At 37.7% G+C, this 20,725-nt stretch overlaps 1 protein-coding gene across 2 annotated transcripts; it reads right to left on the reverse strand.

The window, feature by feature from the left end:
- Positions 1–381: 381 nt before the first annotated feature.
- LOC121368329 (serine/arginine-rich splicing factor 1-like) lies at positions 382–13,689 on the reverse strand. 2 transcript variants are annotated; one of them, XM_041493014.1, is made up of 6 exons: positions 13,411–13,689; positions 10,054–10,292; positions 8,935–9,107; positions 5,512–6,264; positions 1,324–1,571; positions 382–907 (listed from the first exon to the last, which is right to left on the reverse strand). In XM_041493014.1, exons 1-4 carry the CDS (start codon positions 13,587–13,589, stop codon positions 6,112–6,114), a joined length of 744 nt encoding a protein of 247 aa, XP_041348948.1. In that variant the 5' UTR covers positions 13,590–13,689; the 3' UTR covers positions 382–907; positions 1,324–1,571; positions 5,512–6,111. The 2 variants fall into 2 exon arrangements, with proteins under 2 accessions (XP_041348948.1, XP_041348947.1); XM_041493013.1 differs by having other exon boundaries at positions 382–1,571.
- Positions 13,690–20,725: the final 7,036 nt, after the last annotated feature.

The raw sequence follows: 20,725 nt of genomic DNA on the forward strand, positions 1-20,725 counted from the left end.
CCCCTGTTTGGGCGGTGTTCTAGAATGACCAAATTCACAAATTTGTTTTTTTTCCCCCATGTGGCAAGGAGACTTTCAAAATTTTTTAGGCTGGGATTGGTCTAGTAATAAACAAATATTTTTAAGAATTGGGATTTTGGGCCCTGACCCGCAGAAGTGCCCCACAAAATCTGGCTGGAATTGGTTAAATAGTTTTGGAAGAGTAGTCAAAGTAATAACAGTTAACTACAGTAAACTTCACCCTTCACCTGTGAAAAGTTTATGCACAACTAACAATCCGGATTGCAATAGGTCACTTGCGACCTAAAACTGCTGTTTTTCTTTGTGTGGTCACGTTTTATGAGCACTACTGAATATTTATAAACAAGAAAACTAAACATAATTATAATAATTTCTTTATTGTAATGAGTATAAAATAAAACTAAAATGTGCAAAACTATCCCCAAAAAAATGATGAGCTATGTACAAATAAAACCACCAAAACCACTCATCAGAAGTGTACATTATATGCACGACATGATAGAGGCTGCAGATGTATGATTATTCAACATCCAAGAAGGAATGTTCACATGGTACATATATTTGAAAATATTAATGAGATGGGGGAAACTATTCGTGAATGCACCAGATTCCCATGGATAATTAAAAATGGATTCTGGAAGCCGACACTAGAAAATTTGTTTAAAAAAAAATCTTGGGTTCTATTAGAAATCTCAAAGTTGTTATACTAAACAAGCTGCAATGGTCAGTTATTTACAGTCATATTCATAAAAATTAAAAAAACCCAGAAAAGGAAAACAAGAACATAGACAGCCGTGGTTTTCGTCAAAAGTCCGTAATCAATTCGTTTTGCCAATCCAAGATTTTGCATGCTCTTCCCACAAATGCATCAACAGAATTCACCTAGCTGAATTGAGAATTGTTATTGTAAGCATGCAAACCATAAATGCATATTCCTCAGGGTACTTATTTATTTTTTATTTTGTTGCAAAAAGGTACAAAATTACCATAAACTTACCTGCAATAAAAGATCCAGACACAAATTTGCAAGGCTTATTTCCCAATTATATTTCTGTCACAACTGTTTGTGAAACGTGAAGTTAATATCAAGTTACTTTATTATAATAATCAATGAGTAGAAAACGGTACTCAAAACAATCATTTGGAATATTTTTTCGATTTAGGGAAAATTGGCAGTAAATGACATTTTTGTCATGAACGACTTCTTATGAATATTAGGATTTATTTCTTAGAAACTGGATGACATCTTTCTCTGAAATACATGCATTATTTACTCAAATTGGGGTTCTTTTTATTTATTACCATATAATATCGTATCCATTTCCAAGGGTGCTCCAAAATATCTGGCAAATTCTTTTCCAATGAAATTTCCAAATCCTCATCCGATGTTTTGAGAATATCCATCCATTATCCAAATGCTTTTCCACAAACTGCGTTATCCTATTCCATGCGACTCTTATCCAAATGTCCTCCCATGATAAACAGCCTCTATTATGTGACTAAATCCATCCCAACCTTCATCTTTTATTTCTTTTCCACCGACGACCCAACTGATAAAAAGCAAAATCAACAGCAGTCAGTTAGACACAGTTTATATGAAAAAAACATTAAAAGCAATAGTTTTGTAATTGTCTTGAACTAAATTAATTATATATTAATGACTTGGATTAACGCAGATATTCAACAATTTAACCCAACAATAAAAAAAAACCCTGCTCAATGTTAACTTTAAAAAAAAAAAAAAAAAAAAAAAAATATCATAGTCATGTAGTTTTAACGACTTCGGGAGAGGGGAACCAAAATAACATGTTCTGAAAATGTGCAACTGTCCCAATGACTACGTCACAAGGAAGAAACCTGAGAAAGATGTTTGTCACTTTATAAGTTTTTTTTAGTTTTCAAATAAGACAGGTAAATAGCTAAAATCCGAGCAAAACAGCAGTGCAATAACCATGTGGTAAAGCCAGTCACACAAGCCCTTCAGCTAACAATGTGTTGTACAAAAAAACAAAAACAAAACTGAACTAGTTATGGTCAAGATGTTTACAAACAGCACCAGATAAAATAAATGTACATGCTTATGAATACTAAAACATAAATGTAAAATTTAAAAACATTTTTGATTAGAATACATTTTAAACTTAATTCTGTCAAATAGGTTATGTCTTCCAGCCTTATGATGTTGGACTTAATACTGAACAAACACTCCATATACCGTCAGCATACAATTTATTACTACTTGTGTTTAAGAATGCCCCAAAAATGGAAGCAATAAGAAACACAATATACTGTGTAGTTATAAACTACAATTTCAATTCTACAGTGGGAAATGTCCAGTTTTACCATGTACACAATGTTATTGTAACATCTAATCAAACTTCTTGTTATCTACAAACAGATGCAACTGAAATATTTATAGGATTTGAATGCTTCAGATTACATATAAACTAATTATGATAAAACATGAATAACTTTCCCTTCGGATTAAAAATCAAAAGAATCTATTACAAAAATTGTACAATTTTAAATTTATTAAGTATTGCAGTATCAGTATTTCCAGAATCCCAATATAAAAAGAAGCAAGTGATCAGTTGATCTTGTTGACAAATTTTTGATACCGAGTGTCCATGACAACTTGGAAATTAAAGGTTAATATCAACAAAAATAATCAAGTTTAATCTTAATGATTAAAATAAGCAACGACTGTTTATGATTAATGATACAATGATTGTGTTAACAGATGAAAGTATTCAGGTGTAGTTCATTATGCATCAGGTCTTACAAACAATACTCTAGTAAATATACAAAAACAAAGACGTAGTAGCTTTTTTCAGCTTAAATTCTCATTTCCAAAATGTTGAGATACCTCCTAAGTTAAACATAAAACCTAACATGTCTAGGTGCCAATATATGGGTCCCTTCAAATATTAAAATGGAGCTTCTCTTCAGGATAGATGCTTGAAAGTATTTTTGACAATAATCCAACTGAAAAAAACCCAATTGAAATACTGCAAATAAATTACTTGGTGTTCGTAAGGGTGTTACAAATGCAGCTGGTATCCCTGCCAGCTACTGACCCTAGTCGGGCTGCTTCTGCTTTCTTGCATTTGCCAAGCGCAAGCAGTCAAATCTCCCACCCATCCCCAAACCCATTTCCTGTCCTGGATGGAGGAGGCGGTATAAGTAGACACCTGCACCAATGACAGCTTGCTCTGAATGTACACGTTAAAACCTATGACCTGACCTGACCTGGCCTGACGTCGTTAGGAGGAATTTGGGTTTTTATCTCCTATCAACTGATATTATAGCTTCATTCAAATTCTGGAATCATATCACTTCGAGCTCCAATAAACTCCTTCAAACTGCTCTAAACCTTGCTGATCATGATTAAAAGTCTTGGTTTAAACCTATAAATAATATACTCTCATTACTAAGTAAATTCAACATTAACAAAGGAAATACACAAGAGCTAGACATTAACCATACTAACGATAAACTGAAAAGTCTGTTTAGGGATATTTGGTAGAGTAAATTAACAACTCTTCTAAAACAAAATGCAAGCTTAGTTCCTAGAAATAATTTAAGGAACATTTTTCCTATGAAAACTACCTTGATATACCCAACGCTATACATAAGAAAACGCTATATGAAATGAGAATCGGCACTCATAAGTTACACATTGAAATTGGCAGACACACCAGACATGATTCCCAGAAACTAAAGATATTGCTTGTTCTGTAAACACAAATAACCCTAAGATTGAGAATGAAATGCACTTTATAATAACCTGTCCAATGTATAATTCTGTGAGATTAGATTTATTAAGCATCATAAATGTTTTAATTCGCTCTCTGCTAATAATAAATTTTACTTTTTTAACGACTAGTGAAAATAAAATTGCATAGCTCTACTGCTATTTAGCTCTTAAGTTAAAAAATCCTATCTTCGCAATAACTATTTCACAGTGAGACAGCTTATTTTTTTTAGTTTTATTTCTTATATATTGTCAATTTATCGTCAAAAATTGTGCTTTAAGGACATCTACCGTATGTGCATTCCGTCTCTTTGGCAATATAATTTATGTTACGTTTATGTTGTATTATAATTTGTAATTACTACCAGGCTTAAATTAACGTTTCTATCACTATTTAAGAAATACAAAACACGTCATTTCATTCAAGCAACTGATGCGTTTGACAACTCAAGATTAGTTAATTTAGGATGATAACACTGAATTAACATTACTCCAAATGTTCCATCAACTACCGAGGAAAGTTATCAAGTGTCATAAAAGAAACTTAAAATTTTTATGGATTACACTCAACATCGCAAAACCATAATTTGTGGCAAGATAATATAGCCAAGCTAAGCAAACGTACATAAAATGTTGCAAACGATGAAATGTTTTTCAGCAAAACAACTGAATAATAAATTGTCATGTATTCTATGCAATGACTAGTTTTTATTTATTTGACGGCCCAATGATCTGAATTCAAGGTTGTTGTACAAGACCGAGATGTTCTACTATACTATACACATGCACATTTATACCATGAATATATATACTTTATACAAAAGATTCTGCAGCATTCGTCCTGAGGAAAGTTATAGTACAAGAATATATGACACAAAACTGTGCTGTTTGTGTCATTTGCTCCATCTTCTTTAAATGAAGGTTTATAAAAACAAGAACTCATCGCAATTAAACGTCTCACGTACCATAATTTGTTTTGATACACATAACATACTTGCAACTATAAACCAAGTTTCACTGACCTATGACTTATAGTTTGTGAATAACTAATCTAAATACAAAACTTTAGTTATACTTCAACACAAAAGTTGATGCTGTTGCCATCGGAAAAGTAATACCTATATCTTGCATTATTACTTTGTAAAGGTGAGAAAAAATACAGACAAAACCATTGCATTGCTTTTAAAGAATGCAGATGAATATTATGTCAACAGCCGCATTCGAATATGGACATTTAATTCTTTTTAAAGAGAAAAAAAAAAAACATCTGGTAAATAAAGTTGAACAGCAACAAAGTAAATCATAGGTCACTTTATATTATCAAGAGTCACATTGGGTCCTCATAATAATGTATGGTCCGTTATCAGACTGCCAGATAAAAAGAAGGAACATTGGAAAACACTTTTTTTTATATTTTCCAAAAATGTTCATTATGGTTAGAATATTTTATAAGCCTTCATTTCGTTGCAGTGTTGTTAACAAAAAATATAAGTATACATTTAGATTTTTTTGGCCCAAATTGTGAGTGTAAACAATAGGTATAATTTTCATTTGCTCCCCCCTCCCATCATTTTTTTTGTTAATAATTATTTTTATCTGAAGCAAAAGTTTTGTGTTGACCACTGTTACCAGGCAGGTAAAATCTATTGTACATCCACACATATATATGTAATACTTAGGATGACTAAAGATGATTAAAAACACTTATGAATAGGAATAGGACAAGCTATGCATACCAGCACCAATCTTATCCTCCTAATCCTAGTCCAGAGTGCGACCCGTAGCCGTCCAATCCTCTCCCGACCACGATTTCCGAGTCGCGACCTCTGGAAGTCTCATATCCTAAATCCTAGAGTGGATTCCAATTCCTTACATCCTAAACAGCATCTGTAGGGAACAAGATGATAATGTCATTTTGTAATTTTATTCTTTAGAAATACATTGGTAAAAACATTTTCCTTTTTAAGCTATTAACTATAAACTTTCCAAGCACTGCTAAAGGCATTTCAAACAATACTTTATTTTTGATTGTCATTCAGTAACAAATTATTTTTTTGTGTTTTTTGTTAGACACGTGATCATTCGTGAATAAAAGGAAAGGTGTAACAGTAGCATTATGAAAACAAGTCAGCATAATCCAAGACAAACTACATGTAACTATCAAACTGGTAGTGGTTATTAACTACAGATAACACAATAACCACAAAGATTAATTTTTAACCACTGAATGAACGAGATGGAGTAAATATGCCTGGAGCAACCCAGTAAACAACAATGGGCTTTTATGGGCATATGAACTAAACAATGAAATATGGGAGACATCAACATATCAGGTTTCAATATGGTGTTCTGGATCTGGAACGAGAGCGTGATCGTGAACGCATGGGTGAGTAGCGAGGACTACTTCGTCTTCTCGGTGGTGAACCGCTTCGACTTCTTGATCGACCGCCTCTATAATCCTGTTTAACTCTAACATAACCAACTTCACCCTGAAAGAGATGGTAATATGTGTGAAAAAAACAACAAACAAACTGTTGAAGGTATGTACACATTAGTTGTAATCAAAATCAAAGACTTTTCATTTACTTTCAAGTCACTCACTTCTGACTTCATGGTGGAGGGATGTCCATATCAACCCTCTTGGCAATTTTCATTTTTTATTCTCTGAAGTCTTCCACGAGGAGTCTGGCGATCTCTCCCTCAGTTGCTGTTGCCCATGGCAGGCGAGACAGCAATTGTTGCCATTTAAAATGTTTACATTACTTAAATAAATTAATCTATAAGCTAATTATTACTCATGCATGTTTTGGGGTTTTTTTAACATTCTCAATAACTGTTTGTTTCTGTTTAGTCTATTTCACAGAGGTTGGCCACACTTTTACCATACTGGAGCTAGGTATGTAATTTTGACATTGTACAGCAACTCAAAATATGTCACACCTCTGTGCAGAGGGGTTTATGGCTGTGAAACCATATAAATCATATATATCAGCACTCAGTGCCATGATTAAATTAACTTACTTACAGTTAAAATCTGTTTTGTTTAACAATACACATGACAGCACATACCATGGCCATTGATATACCAGTCATGGGGAACTGATTGGGACAGAAAAAACCCACTGAGAAAATAGGTGCACCGAGGGGGTTCAATTCTGTGACCAAAGAACTTCTAACAAGCTAGATCACAACGTAATGTCATGGAAGGAAATGTTTTATTTAACGATGCACTCAACGCCTTTTATTTACAGTTATATGGCATCAGACATATGGTTAAGGACCACACAGATATTGAGAGAGGAAACCTGCTGTCACTACTTCATGGGCTACTCTTTTCGATTAGCAGCAAGGGATCTTTTATATGTATCGTCCCACGGCCTTTGTTACACCAGTAGTGGAGCACTGGCTGGAACGACATAGCTTAAGAATTACACGAATGCTGAAAAATGCAGAAGTCTTGTGATTTGCTAACACCTCTGACATGGAAAAAAAACAAATGGGAAGACATAATCAATGCTAACTGAATAAAGGAGTATTTTCTTCTGAAAAACATTTTTGACAGCAACATGCTAACATATAATAAAATTCATGCACTTCAAATGTCACCATTTTTTTGTACTTCAGTCTTAAACTATAAATTCTAAAATACAAGAACCTTGAAGGTTTGAAGGACCTGGGCAAACTGTTCTTGAAAAGACAACCAGATCATCAATTCCCATCAAATTACAAATGGTGACAGAAAATGTCTGGTAGGTCCATGATACTTAACCAAAGTTTAGAATATATCCATGACAAATGGTAAACAGTCTTCGGTAGGTCCATGGTACTTAATCAAAGTTTAAATAAATTAAGATAAGATATTTATTCTGTATTTTAGGTGGCCATTGCCCATTGTACATTTTGCAATATGTTTGTATATACCACTATACATGTTTGTGTCACAGATGGTAACAAATAATATTTAGAGATACAAATAGTTGTACACATATAATATATACCCATCAAATTACAAATAGTGATAGAAAATGTTCGGTAGGCCCATAATACTTAACCAAAGTTTAGAATACATCCATGACAAATGGTTTACAATCTTAAGTAAGTCCATGATACTTGATCAAAGTTTAGAATATATCCATGACAAATGGTTAACAATCTTCGGTAGGTCCATGATACTTAACCGAAGTTTAGAATACATCCATGACAAATGGTTAACAACCTTAGGTATGTCCATGATACTTAATCAAAGTTTATAATACATCCATGACAAATGGTTAACAACCTTAGTCCTGACCCTTGGACAAGTCAATTTATTTTCGTGTTTATATCCAATGAAAGTTCAAGCACGCTGTCCTGGGCAAAGACATCAGCTATCTGGGCTGTCTATCAAGGACAGTGGGTTAATTGTTAGTGTTTAGTGAGAGAGAAGAGGGTGTAGTGACCGTACACCTACCCAATGAGTTGTTAAAACTCGCTCTGGGTGGGAGCCGGTATCGGGCTGCGAACCCTCAACCTACCAGCTGTATGTCCAATGGCTTAACCACGACCCCACCGAGGCCGGTTGGACAAATCAATGATTAGGGTTATTTTAAAATAATTATTTCCCTTTTTATTAACAGATTAAACCAACTATTTTAAGAGCAACAAACTTAATTCTTAATAATCACTTGTACGTAAAATAATTGTAAATATATGTATCTTAACAAGAAAAGCTAAGGGACAAACCTGTCTTGACTAGAAAACAAAAATACATCCCCCCCCACCCCCCCCATGTTATCACACCATGATAATGTGTTGGGTCTGGAAAAGGCCCATGCAAACATGTCACATGCAGTGGAATTGAACACTGTGATTAGCGTACACACCTTACCACGTCACTAGATATCCAGCAGAAGGCAAGCTATAGAAACCACTCTGATGTAATATTAAAAAAATATATAATAAAAATAAACCGCAGTATGCAAATTGAAAAACAGTGCACCGAACTGAGTGTCTAAAATAATGAATTTGTAAAAAATTATTAATAGTTGTGCCTCTAATTTAAACCTATCAATGTAGCTCACAGGCAATTGGTAAACCAATTCAAACAAGTTTTAAAAAACCTGACGAAAATAACAGATTATTGGAATGAGACCAAACAAAAAGTAAATTTATTTGCTGACCTCATGAGAACGGAACTTGGTGTCATCCAGTTTTTTAACTGCATATTTCATATCATCTCTCTTAAGGAATTCCACAACTCCAGTTCCATCCTTGAAAACATCGGCATAGCATACATCTCCAGCCTCTCGCATGTGATCCTTAAGATCTTGCCAACTTCCAGTTGGGGGCAGACCTTAATTAAAAAACAATATCATAACAAGTGACATTCCATACTGAGAGTTACTCAATACCCTCAATTCATAGCAGAGTTTCTAAAATATGGTAGCCCAACATCCATGCCTCGTCCGTTTCTTCTTCTTTTTTAAACTTTCAAGTCTAGTAAATAATTATGCTTACCATGCCCTTACCATAACGTTTTGTTAATGAAAAAACAAAAAACCATTGAAGCCATAGGTGACAGGGCTTAAATTTAAACTTTGTTTCCTTTTGACTTTAAAAATATTTTCACATTTACCTACAACAATTTTGAGCCTGTTTACAGCAACGTTGAACTTTTACAATTTATATAAACATGAAAAACTAAACTTTCCCTTCAACAGACAGCAACAAGTTTTATCCAGCATCAAAAGATCCCGTTGTTGGTGCTGTCATCAAGTTTGAGCCAGGTGATTTTAAAGTGATCATTTTTGAATACAAAATTTGTATGCTAAATTTATCAGCATCAATAAATACTATTTCTAAATTAATCTCCCTTTATTATCCAAGCTGGCATTCTCTATTTTATACCTTACCAGTTATATGCCCAGCACTTTGTTTTGTTTATTCTCCTGAGGATGTTGGTTTTTAGACTAACAAAATGTCGAATATTTTAAATATTTGTATGTAATTTAAAATTTTACGGTGGTTTCAGTGTAAACATATATTTTTATATATACTTTTTTATTATTTAAATCTACCAGATACTGTCCATTTTAAAACGGTGAATTTGAATTTGCCCTCGATTGTATGTCAATAAAATAATCAAAGAATAGCACATCCCAGGAAGGAAACAAATGCTTTTCTAAATACTAATACATTAAAAATATACTAGAGATACCAACAACTGGTAGCAACTATGTAGTCACCATATCCTTTACATGAACAGTCAACTGTAAGACAGTAAAACATAAAGTACTCACCCGACACTAGAACCCTATATTCTGATCTACGTGATGGAGGTCCCCCACGTCTGCCAGCCATAAAGTAGCCGCCGCCGCCGCCGCCACCACCTCCCATCCCACCGCCGCCGCCACCTCCTCCTCCTCCTCCACCTCGTCCTCGACTTGGTCCAGGGCCACCACCTCGTGGGAACTCCACTCGCAAAGTGTACCCATCATAATTCTGACCGTCACGTTGTGAAACAGCATCTTCAGCATCCCTGTATCATAAAAGTATATCTTTGTTTTAAGTACTATATTAAGAAAACAATGTCACAAACTTATTAACACATTAATCAAAATACAGCACAGCACATCACAATAGACTTTAAGAGCTCACACTAGAACAGTAGTGGGGACAGTTTGTTTATATATATATATAATATATATATATATATATAATATATAATATATATATATATTAGTAGAAGAAGAAGAAAATCATATATATTTTTGTCATGCAGGCCTGCTAGACACATTTGCAAAAACAAATTAAACAAGAATTTATAATACACTGATTAAAAAAACAAATGCAAGTTCAGTTTTAGTAATATAACCTTTTTATCTGTATACCAAATGTAGTAACATTTGACAAAAAGTACCTCATTGTACCGTCTAAAAAACATTTTGGTTAAAATTGGGTCATCCATGAGTATGTGCCAAGCCGCAGGCTTTTTACCGATTTGTCAAGAAAGCGTGCATCCGGGCCACTGCTACATGCTATGGACTTGAACACCATACCAAATCAAAGTTTTGAACAGTACACATTGAGTGCACAACATTTCATTTCAACACGACTGAAAACAAAATGTTGTGAATGTTACAAGTTGATAAGGGTAGGGCTATTGTTCTATTATGCAGGGGCAATTGTAACATTACCCAGCAATTTGGGGTACACGAGTCAACAAAAGTTTGTTTAGATGGGAGTCCCAGAGCCATGGGAAGATTAGCTAACCATCCCAGGAGCGTACATCTGCGTGTTACATTGCAAGTAATCCAAATCGAGGGTTTTTCTTAACTCCCTCAACAAATGTGCTCGATTGGCCACCCTACAGTCCCAATCTGAACCCGATCGAGCATTTGTTGGACGACAGGAGAGTAAGGAAGCACATTAATGTCCTAAACAAATCGGGACTTCTAGATTATGGTAGACCCACTCCCATTGTTAGTGATATTCAATATTGGCAGGGCGCAATACTGCGAGTGAAACACTCGCCTATGCGAGTGAAATTCTGTTATGGCGATTTAAATTTGCAAAACACTAGCCTTTTGGCGAGTAGATTATTTTTTCAGAATGAAGCTGTCACTGGAACATTTATTTCACTAATCAGTCAGACGACACATATACTAATGATCGAAACTGTAAACATACACTTCCGCATTTTGCCCTGTTTGCGGATATCACACTCGGAGCTCTCCGGCCGACTTGATGATCGAGGTGTTCGGAAAGCCTCGTGACACATCGGGGTTTTCCGATTGTAAATGAGTTTTCACAAAGCATTGGACAGCCAATTTGTTTGCACCTAAAGTTAAGCTAAATGTTACATGGCGGGAATATGCTAAATAAATTTTAAAAAAAACGTTCGAGAAAGTTGTTGGGAATGATAGCATATCGTGAACAAAAATAAATAAATAAATAAATAAAATACGTCCTAGTTTCGGCAACTGTAGCCGTCGGTATACTTGTCGGAATCGCGTAACCCAATTAAAAAACGGTTTACAAAGGAAAGTAAAACAAAATAGGGCCTAATTGATGATTTGTTTCTGGATTCTTGGAAAAACTTATTTTTTAGGAGTTATGTTGCCTGGCGAGTAACAATCTCTAGTTGGCTAGTATTTTTTTTTATTCACTAGCCAGTTGGCGAGTAAATATAAAGTGCTGCTTTGCGCCCTGATTGGGCTAGTAAATAATTACTATTGCCATGCGCGACGACTGGTGAAAAAAAAAAAAAAAAAAAAAAAAAAAAAAAAAAAAAAAAAAAAAAAAAAAGAGTCCAATGTTGCAGTTTAGTCTATTTTGTAAATATAAATATGCTGACCCCATCCCCAATCAGTCTTACTGCCAGGAAGAAATTTTTGGGTATGGTGCTATGGAATTGAATGCAACAAGTCAACAAGGGGTGTGGGGGCCTCCACTAGAAAAAAAATGGGTTACGTTTAGGGTTAGGGTTAAGAAAATCATACATTAATGATAAGACTAATTAATTTTGTTAAAAGGTTAACTTAAAAAAAAAAAAAAAATCTGGGTATGGCGCCATACCCATTTTACCCTCTGGCAGAAACCTGCCCGTGTTAAGTGTTTTTAATCTTTATCTCCCTCTTTAGGCGACATATCTGATTATAAATACTATTTAGTAAAATTATATTAACTTATGTAAAGTAGGGATAGTTAATTTTTAATAATGGCTAGTAAATGTTAAAATCACTGATTCCATGGCTAGTGGATTTAAAGGCTTCTTTAAAATGTTGCTCAGCTTACACCTGACCTGTAGGCCCTTCTTCATGAGGGGAAAAACAATGTTAACATCTCACGAAGGACCATAAACAATTTGATCGGGTCAATGGTAAGGAGAGTTAGAGCAGCCCAGGGTGGGTACAATGGCGTATGGTACCCACATTTCACATCAGTATCGATGTAGAATATCACTGTATGGCTAGTCTATGATTAAGTATACCAAATATACATGATCTTGAAATCGTTATAACTTTATTTCACATTTCATAACAAAACACAGCACTATATACTCAAGCTACAGTTAACACTTTTGAAATCACTAGCGTTGCGGTGTCAGTCATCAGCGACATGTACCAATCTGGAACAGATTTTCAACAGGTGGGTAACGCTGATTTTCCCCTTCACTATAAAGTGCCCAATTTTCGAAGAGCACCTTTTGTGTGACTCTCTCTCTCTATCAGTCAACTAAGCTGCACAATAAATGATTGAGGTACAAAATGACCAAACAGACATGGTACGAAATGGTAAAATTGAGTACGAAATGACCGAGTCTATGATACGAAATGACTATGAGTCTATGGTACGAATTGACTGGTTACCATTGAACCACTTTTAAAAAAAAAAAAAAAAATGTTTTATTTTGTTTATTAGCCATTTGGTTGATCCAGCAAACGATTTTCTGATCATATTCTTAGCGTCATCTGGTAGTGGTAGCCATGGGCATGGTCACTGATCATGATTCATGGTCACACATCATGGTGCTTGCCAACAGACCCATGCCAAATATACCCTCTATACGCCCTCCTTTAGGTATTTGGGGAAAGAACCAGTTCACTGTTGATGTATTTTCACAAGTGAAACACAACAGAAACAACATGTTATACCTTGGATCTTCAAATTCAACAAAGGCAAATGGTGGGCCACGCTTATTCTTCAAATCAACATAGGCAATTTTTCCGAACTTGTAAAACAGATCTTCAATATCGCGCTCTCTTATGTCTGGGGGCAAATTACCAACATAAACTCTAGCATCAAGAGAAGAACTGCTTCGTCGGTAGGACATTCTTTTGTTTGTAGGAAGCTTTAAAAAAAAAAAACCTACAAAAAATATTATAAATAGGCCACAACTACGTGTTTGAGTTACAAAATGGATGCTTTCTGGTGCATTGTGGGTTCATATCGCAACCAATGAAATGAGCTGTAAATCTGCAGGTTGCAACCTACCAAATCAATTCCTATTGCCGCTCATATTAACGTTTATCAATAAAACTGATGCTTTACATAAAAGATCCCTTGCTGCATTAAGAAAAGTGCAGCGGGTTTCCTCTGATGACTACATGTCAGAATTAACACATTTGACATCCAACTGGGAGTGTTGATACGCTGCTTTAATATTATATCAGTTTTATTGTCATGTTGACCCCCTCCTCCCGAACATACCATTTTAGAAATTTAGCAACCCTTAGGCTACTTTTGCTGAAAATAGCAGATCCATTTTCATCGGTACCATGCATGCACTTTTCAACCTCTTGAGTATATTGTATAACCACACACACACACACACAAACACACACACACACACACAAACACGCGCACGCACGCACACAACCACTAAAGAACGCTCAACGAATGTGTAAGCAGGCCGTTAGATTTGGATTTGACGTGGACCCGTGCAATCAGGGATAGGTCCAGTGAGTAAGTGAGTGAGTGTGTGAGTAAATCGTTTTACGTGCGCATATACCACGAAGGTTTCGCACACGCCTGTCACGGGCTTAGCCTCTGACATCGCCAGTGACTAAGTCCGGGCCAGAGGGAGGGGGGCTGGTTAAGTTTGAGATGGACGGAATTTGAAATAAGAATTTAGTAGTTAGGTCAGAGACCTTAAACCAAACGAACCTGCTCATGTCTGGACTGAAAAACAACAACAAAAAAACAACAACCCAAAGTTAAAATTAGAGTGCTCGGCCAAAAAGGTTTTGAGGTGATTTGAGCAATTTAGACGGGCTGCCAAAGTAAAGTGCGTCGGACTGTTTACAAAAAAAATAAACATAAAATTTCGAACCACGACTAAAAAGCTTAAAGTCCGACTAAGCCCCAAAAAGGAGGATACCTGTCCTAGGAGAGGTTTGGCGGAACTCATGGCGAGATGATGAGGTGATCAGCCCGGAACTTCGGGAAGAAGTAGGGTAGGTCGATGTAGCACTCTCCCCGAAGTAAGACTGGGTAGTCTTCCAGAAGTATCAGTCTGATAATCCGATGGACGACTGGATTATCCAAGTCTGATTTCAGCAGTCTTTGCCGATACACCCTGTTCCGCTCAGACGTCAAGTAGAAGGTGCGACTTTTCTCGACGTACTGGAACTGGTACCGCCCCTGACCAGATGGTGTTGGTCTCCAACTCTTGGTGAGGTAGGGACCTGGCAGTTGGGAGCTAGCAGTGAACTCCCTCTTGATGCACTCGCGGTACCGTCCAGGAAGCTTGTCGCCGGCGATCTGCCAAGTAGTGGGTTGGGTGTCGGACGGGTCCTGCACCGACACTTTCCTCTTCTTGGCGTCCTGCTCTGCACCAGCTGTCGCAACAACTCGTGGAGACGCCTGTGGGCTGGCTTGAACTGACGACACTTTCACATGCATTGTCTCCATCGGCGTTGGTGCTGCAGGGGAAGGCGCCGCCACTGCCAGTTGAGCTGACAGCTTTGTCCCCCCCCCCCTTTGCCGCTCCTGGCGTCTGCTGCTTCCGAGTAGTGGGGGGGGGGGCGAAGCAGAAGGGACCGCCGCCGGCAGTTCAGCCGCCGGGTTTGGTCTCCTCCTACTACTTGTTCTCTTCGGTCTATTGTCACCATAAAACAGGGTAACAATAGCCTAACTCCCATTGTCATACTTGGGGGGGGGGGGGGGGGGGGGGTGTAAAGAGAAACCTCGACGTTCGTTGAATACATCCGCATCCTTCGCTGTCTCGAGTAGGAATGGATAGGTCCAGGATCACGTAAAGTAGGGTCACAAAATTCTAAAAAGGTAAAAGGCCATTTGAGTTTGTTGAAGGCTAATGAGACACACGAGCTTCTAAAGGGCGGTATTTGTAGGGGGTATGGGGCATGCTCCCCTGGATATTTTGAAATAAAGATGCCCAGACTCAATTCAATGTTGTAACAATAATAATAATAATACATTTTATTTCAGATCAGTTATTCTAAGAACATACAGGGGCGGGACGTAGCCCAGTGGTAAAGCGCTTGCTTGATGCGCGGTCAGTTTAGGATCGATCCCCGTCGGTGGCCCCATTGGGCTATTTCGCGTTCCAGTCAGTGCTCCACAACTGGTGTAACAAAGGCCGTGATATGTACTATCCTGTCTGTGGGATGGTGTATATAAAATATCCATTGCCAGTGGCGGATCCAGAAAACCCATTTGGGGGGGGGGGGGCCTCAATGACATGAGGCGGAATGTCAATGGAACTCTGGGGGAGGTTTAGAGGGGATCGTAAAAAAATGAAAATTAATATATAATAAAATTATAATTGTCGCAAAATTTAGGAGGGGGGTGCCCGCCCTGCCCCCCCCCCCGATTCGTCTCTGCTTGCTGCTAATCGAAAAGAGTAGCCCATGAAGTGGCTACAGCGGGTTTCCTCTCTCTATGTCTGTGTCGTCCTTAACCATGTCTAACCGTAAATAAAATGTGTTGAGTGCGTCGTTTAATAAAACATTTCCTTCCTTCCTTCATAGAAGATATATAATTAAACATCACATAGTATACAGTAGCTTGTGTTAGCGATTTACACATGTATACGGATTTGACGTACACACTTGTACACCGCAGGTGGGCAAGTAGGTCATTTAAGCTTGCTTCGATTGTGCCAAAGTTTATTACTCGATGACTAACGAACATCTATGGTCGTTGTTCCATTGGTATGCTTTGTTACTACAATGCTAAGATCCTTCACGGTAGCCTATCCTGCGTAAATTTCACCCATAATGCACCCACGTACAAATTATTACAATAACTCACCAACAATTGTGCATTAACAGATTCTGAACATTTTGCAAATCGCCGCAACAACATGTTTGAACATACACAAATATTAACTTTTATATATTTTTTAATTTTAGAAAATTAATTTCATTTTAATTATATAATATTAGCCCTTTGGAGGTTAAGGAAGGAGCCTGCAGTGCTTTTAGATTATGGTAGCCCCACTCCCATGACTAGTGATATTCAATATTGGGCTAGTAAATAACTATTATTGCCATGCCCGACGGCTAGTAGTTCTAATTTTTTTTGTCAAATGTTGCAGTTAAGTCTATTTTGTAAATATAAATATCCCCAAACCACCTATAAACAACCACCTCAATGTTAGTGTTTTTAAGCTCTATCTCCCTCTTTAGGTGACATATCTGATTATTACTATTATTTAGTAAACTTGTAATAATTAACTTAAAGTAAAGTAGGGCTAGTGAATTTTTAATTGTGGCTAATACATTTTTTAAATCACTGATCCTTCAAAGAGGTTGGGCCCAGGCCTCACAGGGAAGATTATTTATTAGGTTAGGAAGAACAAAAATCACATTCAGGATGTCGGTGTGACCATCCGAAAAGAAGTCGGGGAGGGAATGGGACTCCAGAACAAACCTAAACCATCCGTAAGGCCGAAACCGAGCAATGAGATGTAGATCTTTTACTTAGTTATTCCACTTCAGGCACATTTTTGTGAGTGTCACTATTACCTTTAATCAAATGTTGAAATACCAATTCTAATGCATTAATGATTTTGTTATATAAACTATCATTTTCATGTAGATGACCAGATATGTTGCAGTTTGGAGTTTGACAGGAAATTGCATCATTAGGAATATAGATTTGAGACAAGGAAATATCCGACTCGGCTCTGTACCTTTTAATATCATCACCAGTAACTTTTGACCAGTTTGCAGACGTTCTTGGCAGTATGTGATTTTGGGCTATATTGCATTTGGTTCATCCGTTCACACTGATGGTGAATTGTAGTGGTAGATTATCCCATGGCGCAATGTCATGTAATATATTCATATTAATTATTGCATTGCGTGCAGCTGTAGTAGCCAAACAGTGGTCTAGCCACAACGTCGTCACATGCGCCTCATTAATATATGGTTACCTGTCTGTGTCTAAAATAAAGAAATGTTTTATTTAACGACGCACTCAACACATTTTATTTACGGTTATATGGCGTCAGACATATGGTTAAGGACCACACAGATTTGGAGAGGAAACCCGCTGTCGCCACTACATGGGTTACTCTTTCCGATTAGCAACAAGGGATCTTTTATTTGCGCTTCCCACAGGCAGGATAGCACAAACCATGGCCTTTGTTGAACCAGTTATGAATCACTGGTCGGTGCAAGTGCTTTACACCTACCCACTGAGCCTTGCGGAGCACTCACTCAGGGTTTGGAGTCGGTATCTGGATTAAAAATGCCATGCCTCGACTGGGATCCGAACCCAGTACCTACCAGCCTGTAGACCGATGGCCTAACCACGACGCCACCGAGGCCGGTCGCCCCGTGTCTAAAAGAACACCGGATACCGGGTAATATATATTCATGGTCTGAACACATAATATTGATATTCCAATCATCGACTATGTACACTTCAAACTGGCAGAGGATGCAGGGTGGGGGGGGGGGGGGGGGGGGGGGGGGGGGGGGGGGGGGAGGGACAAGGGGGCAGTTGCCCCCTATAATCTCTTTTTAATTTTTTTGTTTTGTTTTGTTTTTTACTCCAGAAAATATAATACACATCTAAGGGTTTAATTTGTATAGTGTATCATTTGTTTATAAAAAGTACTGCACACCTCCCCCCCCCCCCCCCCCCCTAGGATTTTGATCAGGGTACAGCCCCGGGATGGGGGTAAGATCCCTGTGACTCCCCTCTTGATATATGTTATATTAAAGTCGTATAAAACATAAATTTGTTTTAACTGTTAAGCGTTCCTTTCTTTTAATTTGTCACTACACATCTATGTTTGACACACGATATATGGTATGTTGGCCATGAATCCATTCATAAACATAGCTTACGAAACAGTCTTCGGTCTTGAAAACATACACTCGTCACAGCCAGTGCACCACGACTGGTATATCAAAGGCCGTGGTATGTCCTATCCTGTCTTTGGGAGGGTGCATATAAAAGATCCCTTGCTGTTAATCGGAAACAGTAGCCCATGAAGTGGCGACAGCGGGTTTCCTCTCTCAATATCTGTGTGGTCCTTAACCATATGTCTGACGCCATATAACCGTAATTAAAATGTGTCGAGTTCGTCGTTAAATAAAACATTTCTTTTTCATTTTGAAAACATACAATAAAAGAAAAGTGTTACTGGATATGCGTGATAGTAGGCCCTATCACATAATATCTGAAACATTTGGATCTCAACATTTTCTGTTGTCAATGGTTACACTGCTTCACCACCTAACACAATAATTGACAAAAAAATATAAGGGGATGATGGGTTTTTTTTAATGATTTGAATTCTTGTGGTTTAAAAACTAATTTAATCAGAGCTAGTATATATGGCAAGTAAAAGTTAGCTCTCTATCTCTCTCTCTCGCGCGCTCTCTCTCTCTCTCTCTCTCTCTCTCTCTCTCTCTCTCTCTCTCTCTCTCTCTCTCTCTCTCTCTCTCTCTCTCTCTCTGTGTGTGTGTGTGATAAATATCATATAGGTAAACGGTTAAGAAGAGAATTTTCTTTAAGTTTCTATAATTTTTTCCGGGGGGGGACTGCCCCCCCCCCCCACCCCGCTAGCTATGACCCTGTAACTGGTACCGGTACTGGTAGACACATTATTCTATTTATAACTGATCCAAGCCTAGGATCTTATTCAGGAGCGTATGTGAAACACTGTGCAGTGGTGGGGGGAGGGGAGGGGATCTAAAATATGGTGAGCGAAGTTTCTAGGGGAATCGGGTCATTCGATTTGAGTGGGGAGGGGGGTGTCGACCTCGATATCTTCCCCGCACACGCGTTTCCTATTTCTTATTGACTGTGCGTGGGCCCGCCAGGGCGTAGTCCAGGTGTAAAGCGCTCTCCTCATGTACGATCGATCCATTCCCGTCAGTGGTCTCAGTGGACTACTTCTCGTTCCAGCCAGTGCTCCACAACTGGTGTAACAAAGACAGTGATATATGTACTATCCTGTTTGTGGGATGGTGCATGTAAAATAGCCTACTACCAATAGTAAGATATCCCTGGCTGGTAATGAAAAACAGTAGCCCATGGAATGGCTGCAGCGGATTTTCCTCTTTCATTATTGAGGGGCCGGGACGTAGCCCTGTGGTAAAGCGCTCGCTTGATGCGCGGTCGGTCTGGGATCGATCCCCGTCAGTGGGCCCATTTGGGCTATTTCTCGCTCCATCCAGTGCACCACGACTGGTGCATCAAAGGCCGTGGTATGTGGTATGCTGTCTGTGGGATGGTGCATAAAAAAAAAAATCCATTGCTGCTAATCGAAGAGTAGCCCATGAAGTGGCGACAGCGGGTTTCCTCTCTCAATATATGTGTGATCCTTAACCATATGTCCGACACCATATAACGGTAAATAAAATGTGCTGAGTGTGTCGTTAAATAAAGCATTTCCTTCCTTCCTTCTTTCATTATCTGTCTTGTCCTTTTAAACCGTCCGATGCCATATTATTGTAAATAAACCGGTGCTAAATACGTCGTCACACTCACAGGTACCCACAAACAGAAGCTCCAGGTACTAATACTATAGTTACATATATACGCTTTATTATACAACACCACTATAGCACATTCGGCGTTATTGGTTGTGGGTAACGCCATGGCTTGAGAAAAATGTCTTTAAATATCCTTTATGTTCAATAATCATATTTAAATTTTATGATAACTGGTAACACGTGCATTATTCGTGGTATACTATGTAATAATGTACATGTATGATACTATCTAGTTTTGTTTCAAAAGAACCAAACCCGGTGCATATCAGAAAATGGTGGTAATACTAACGTATCCGGGTGTGGGGTGTGGGGTGTGGGGTTCTTCCATTTTGTTATACATAGATGACCCCACCCACACACCAAAAACAAATTCTTCTCAACGGCAGTGATACTAGCTGATTTCTGTAGTTGCTGAAATTGTCTCTTTCTGTATTTTAAGATCACGTTTTAGTCATCGATCATAATTTTGAAGAAGAAAAAAAACCCTATA

The sequence above is a fragment of the Gigantopelta aegis genome, chromosome 3, assembly GCF_016097555.1.
Source record: "Gigantopelta aegis isolate Gae_Host chromosome 3, Gae_host_genome, whole genome shotgun sequence".
NCBI classification, from domain to species: domain Eukaryota; kingdom Metazoa; phylum Mollusca; class Gastropoda; order Neomphalida; family Peltospiridae; genus Gigantopelta; species Gigantopelta aegis.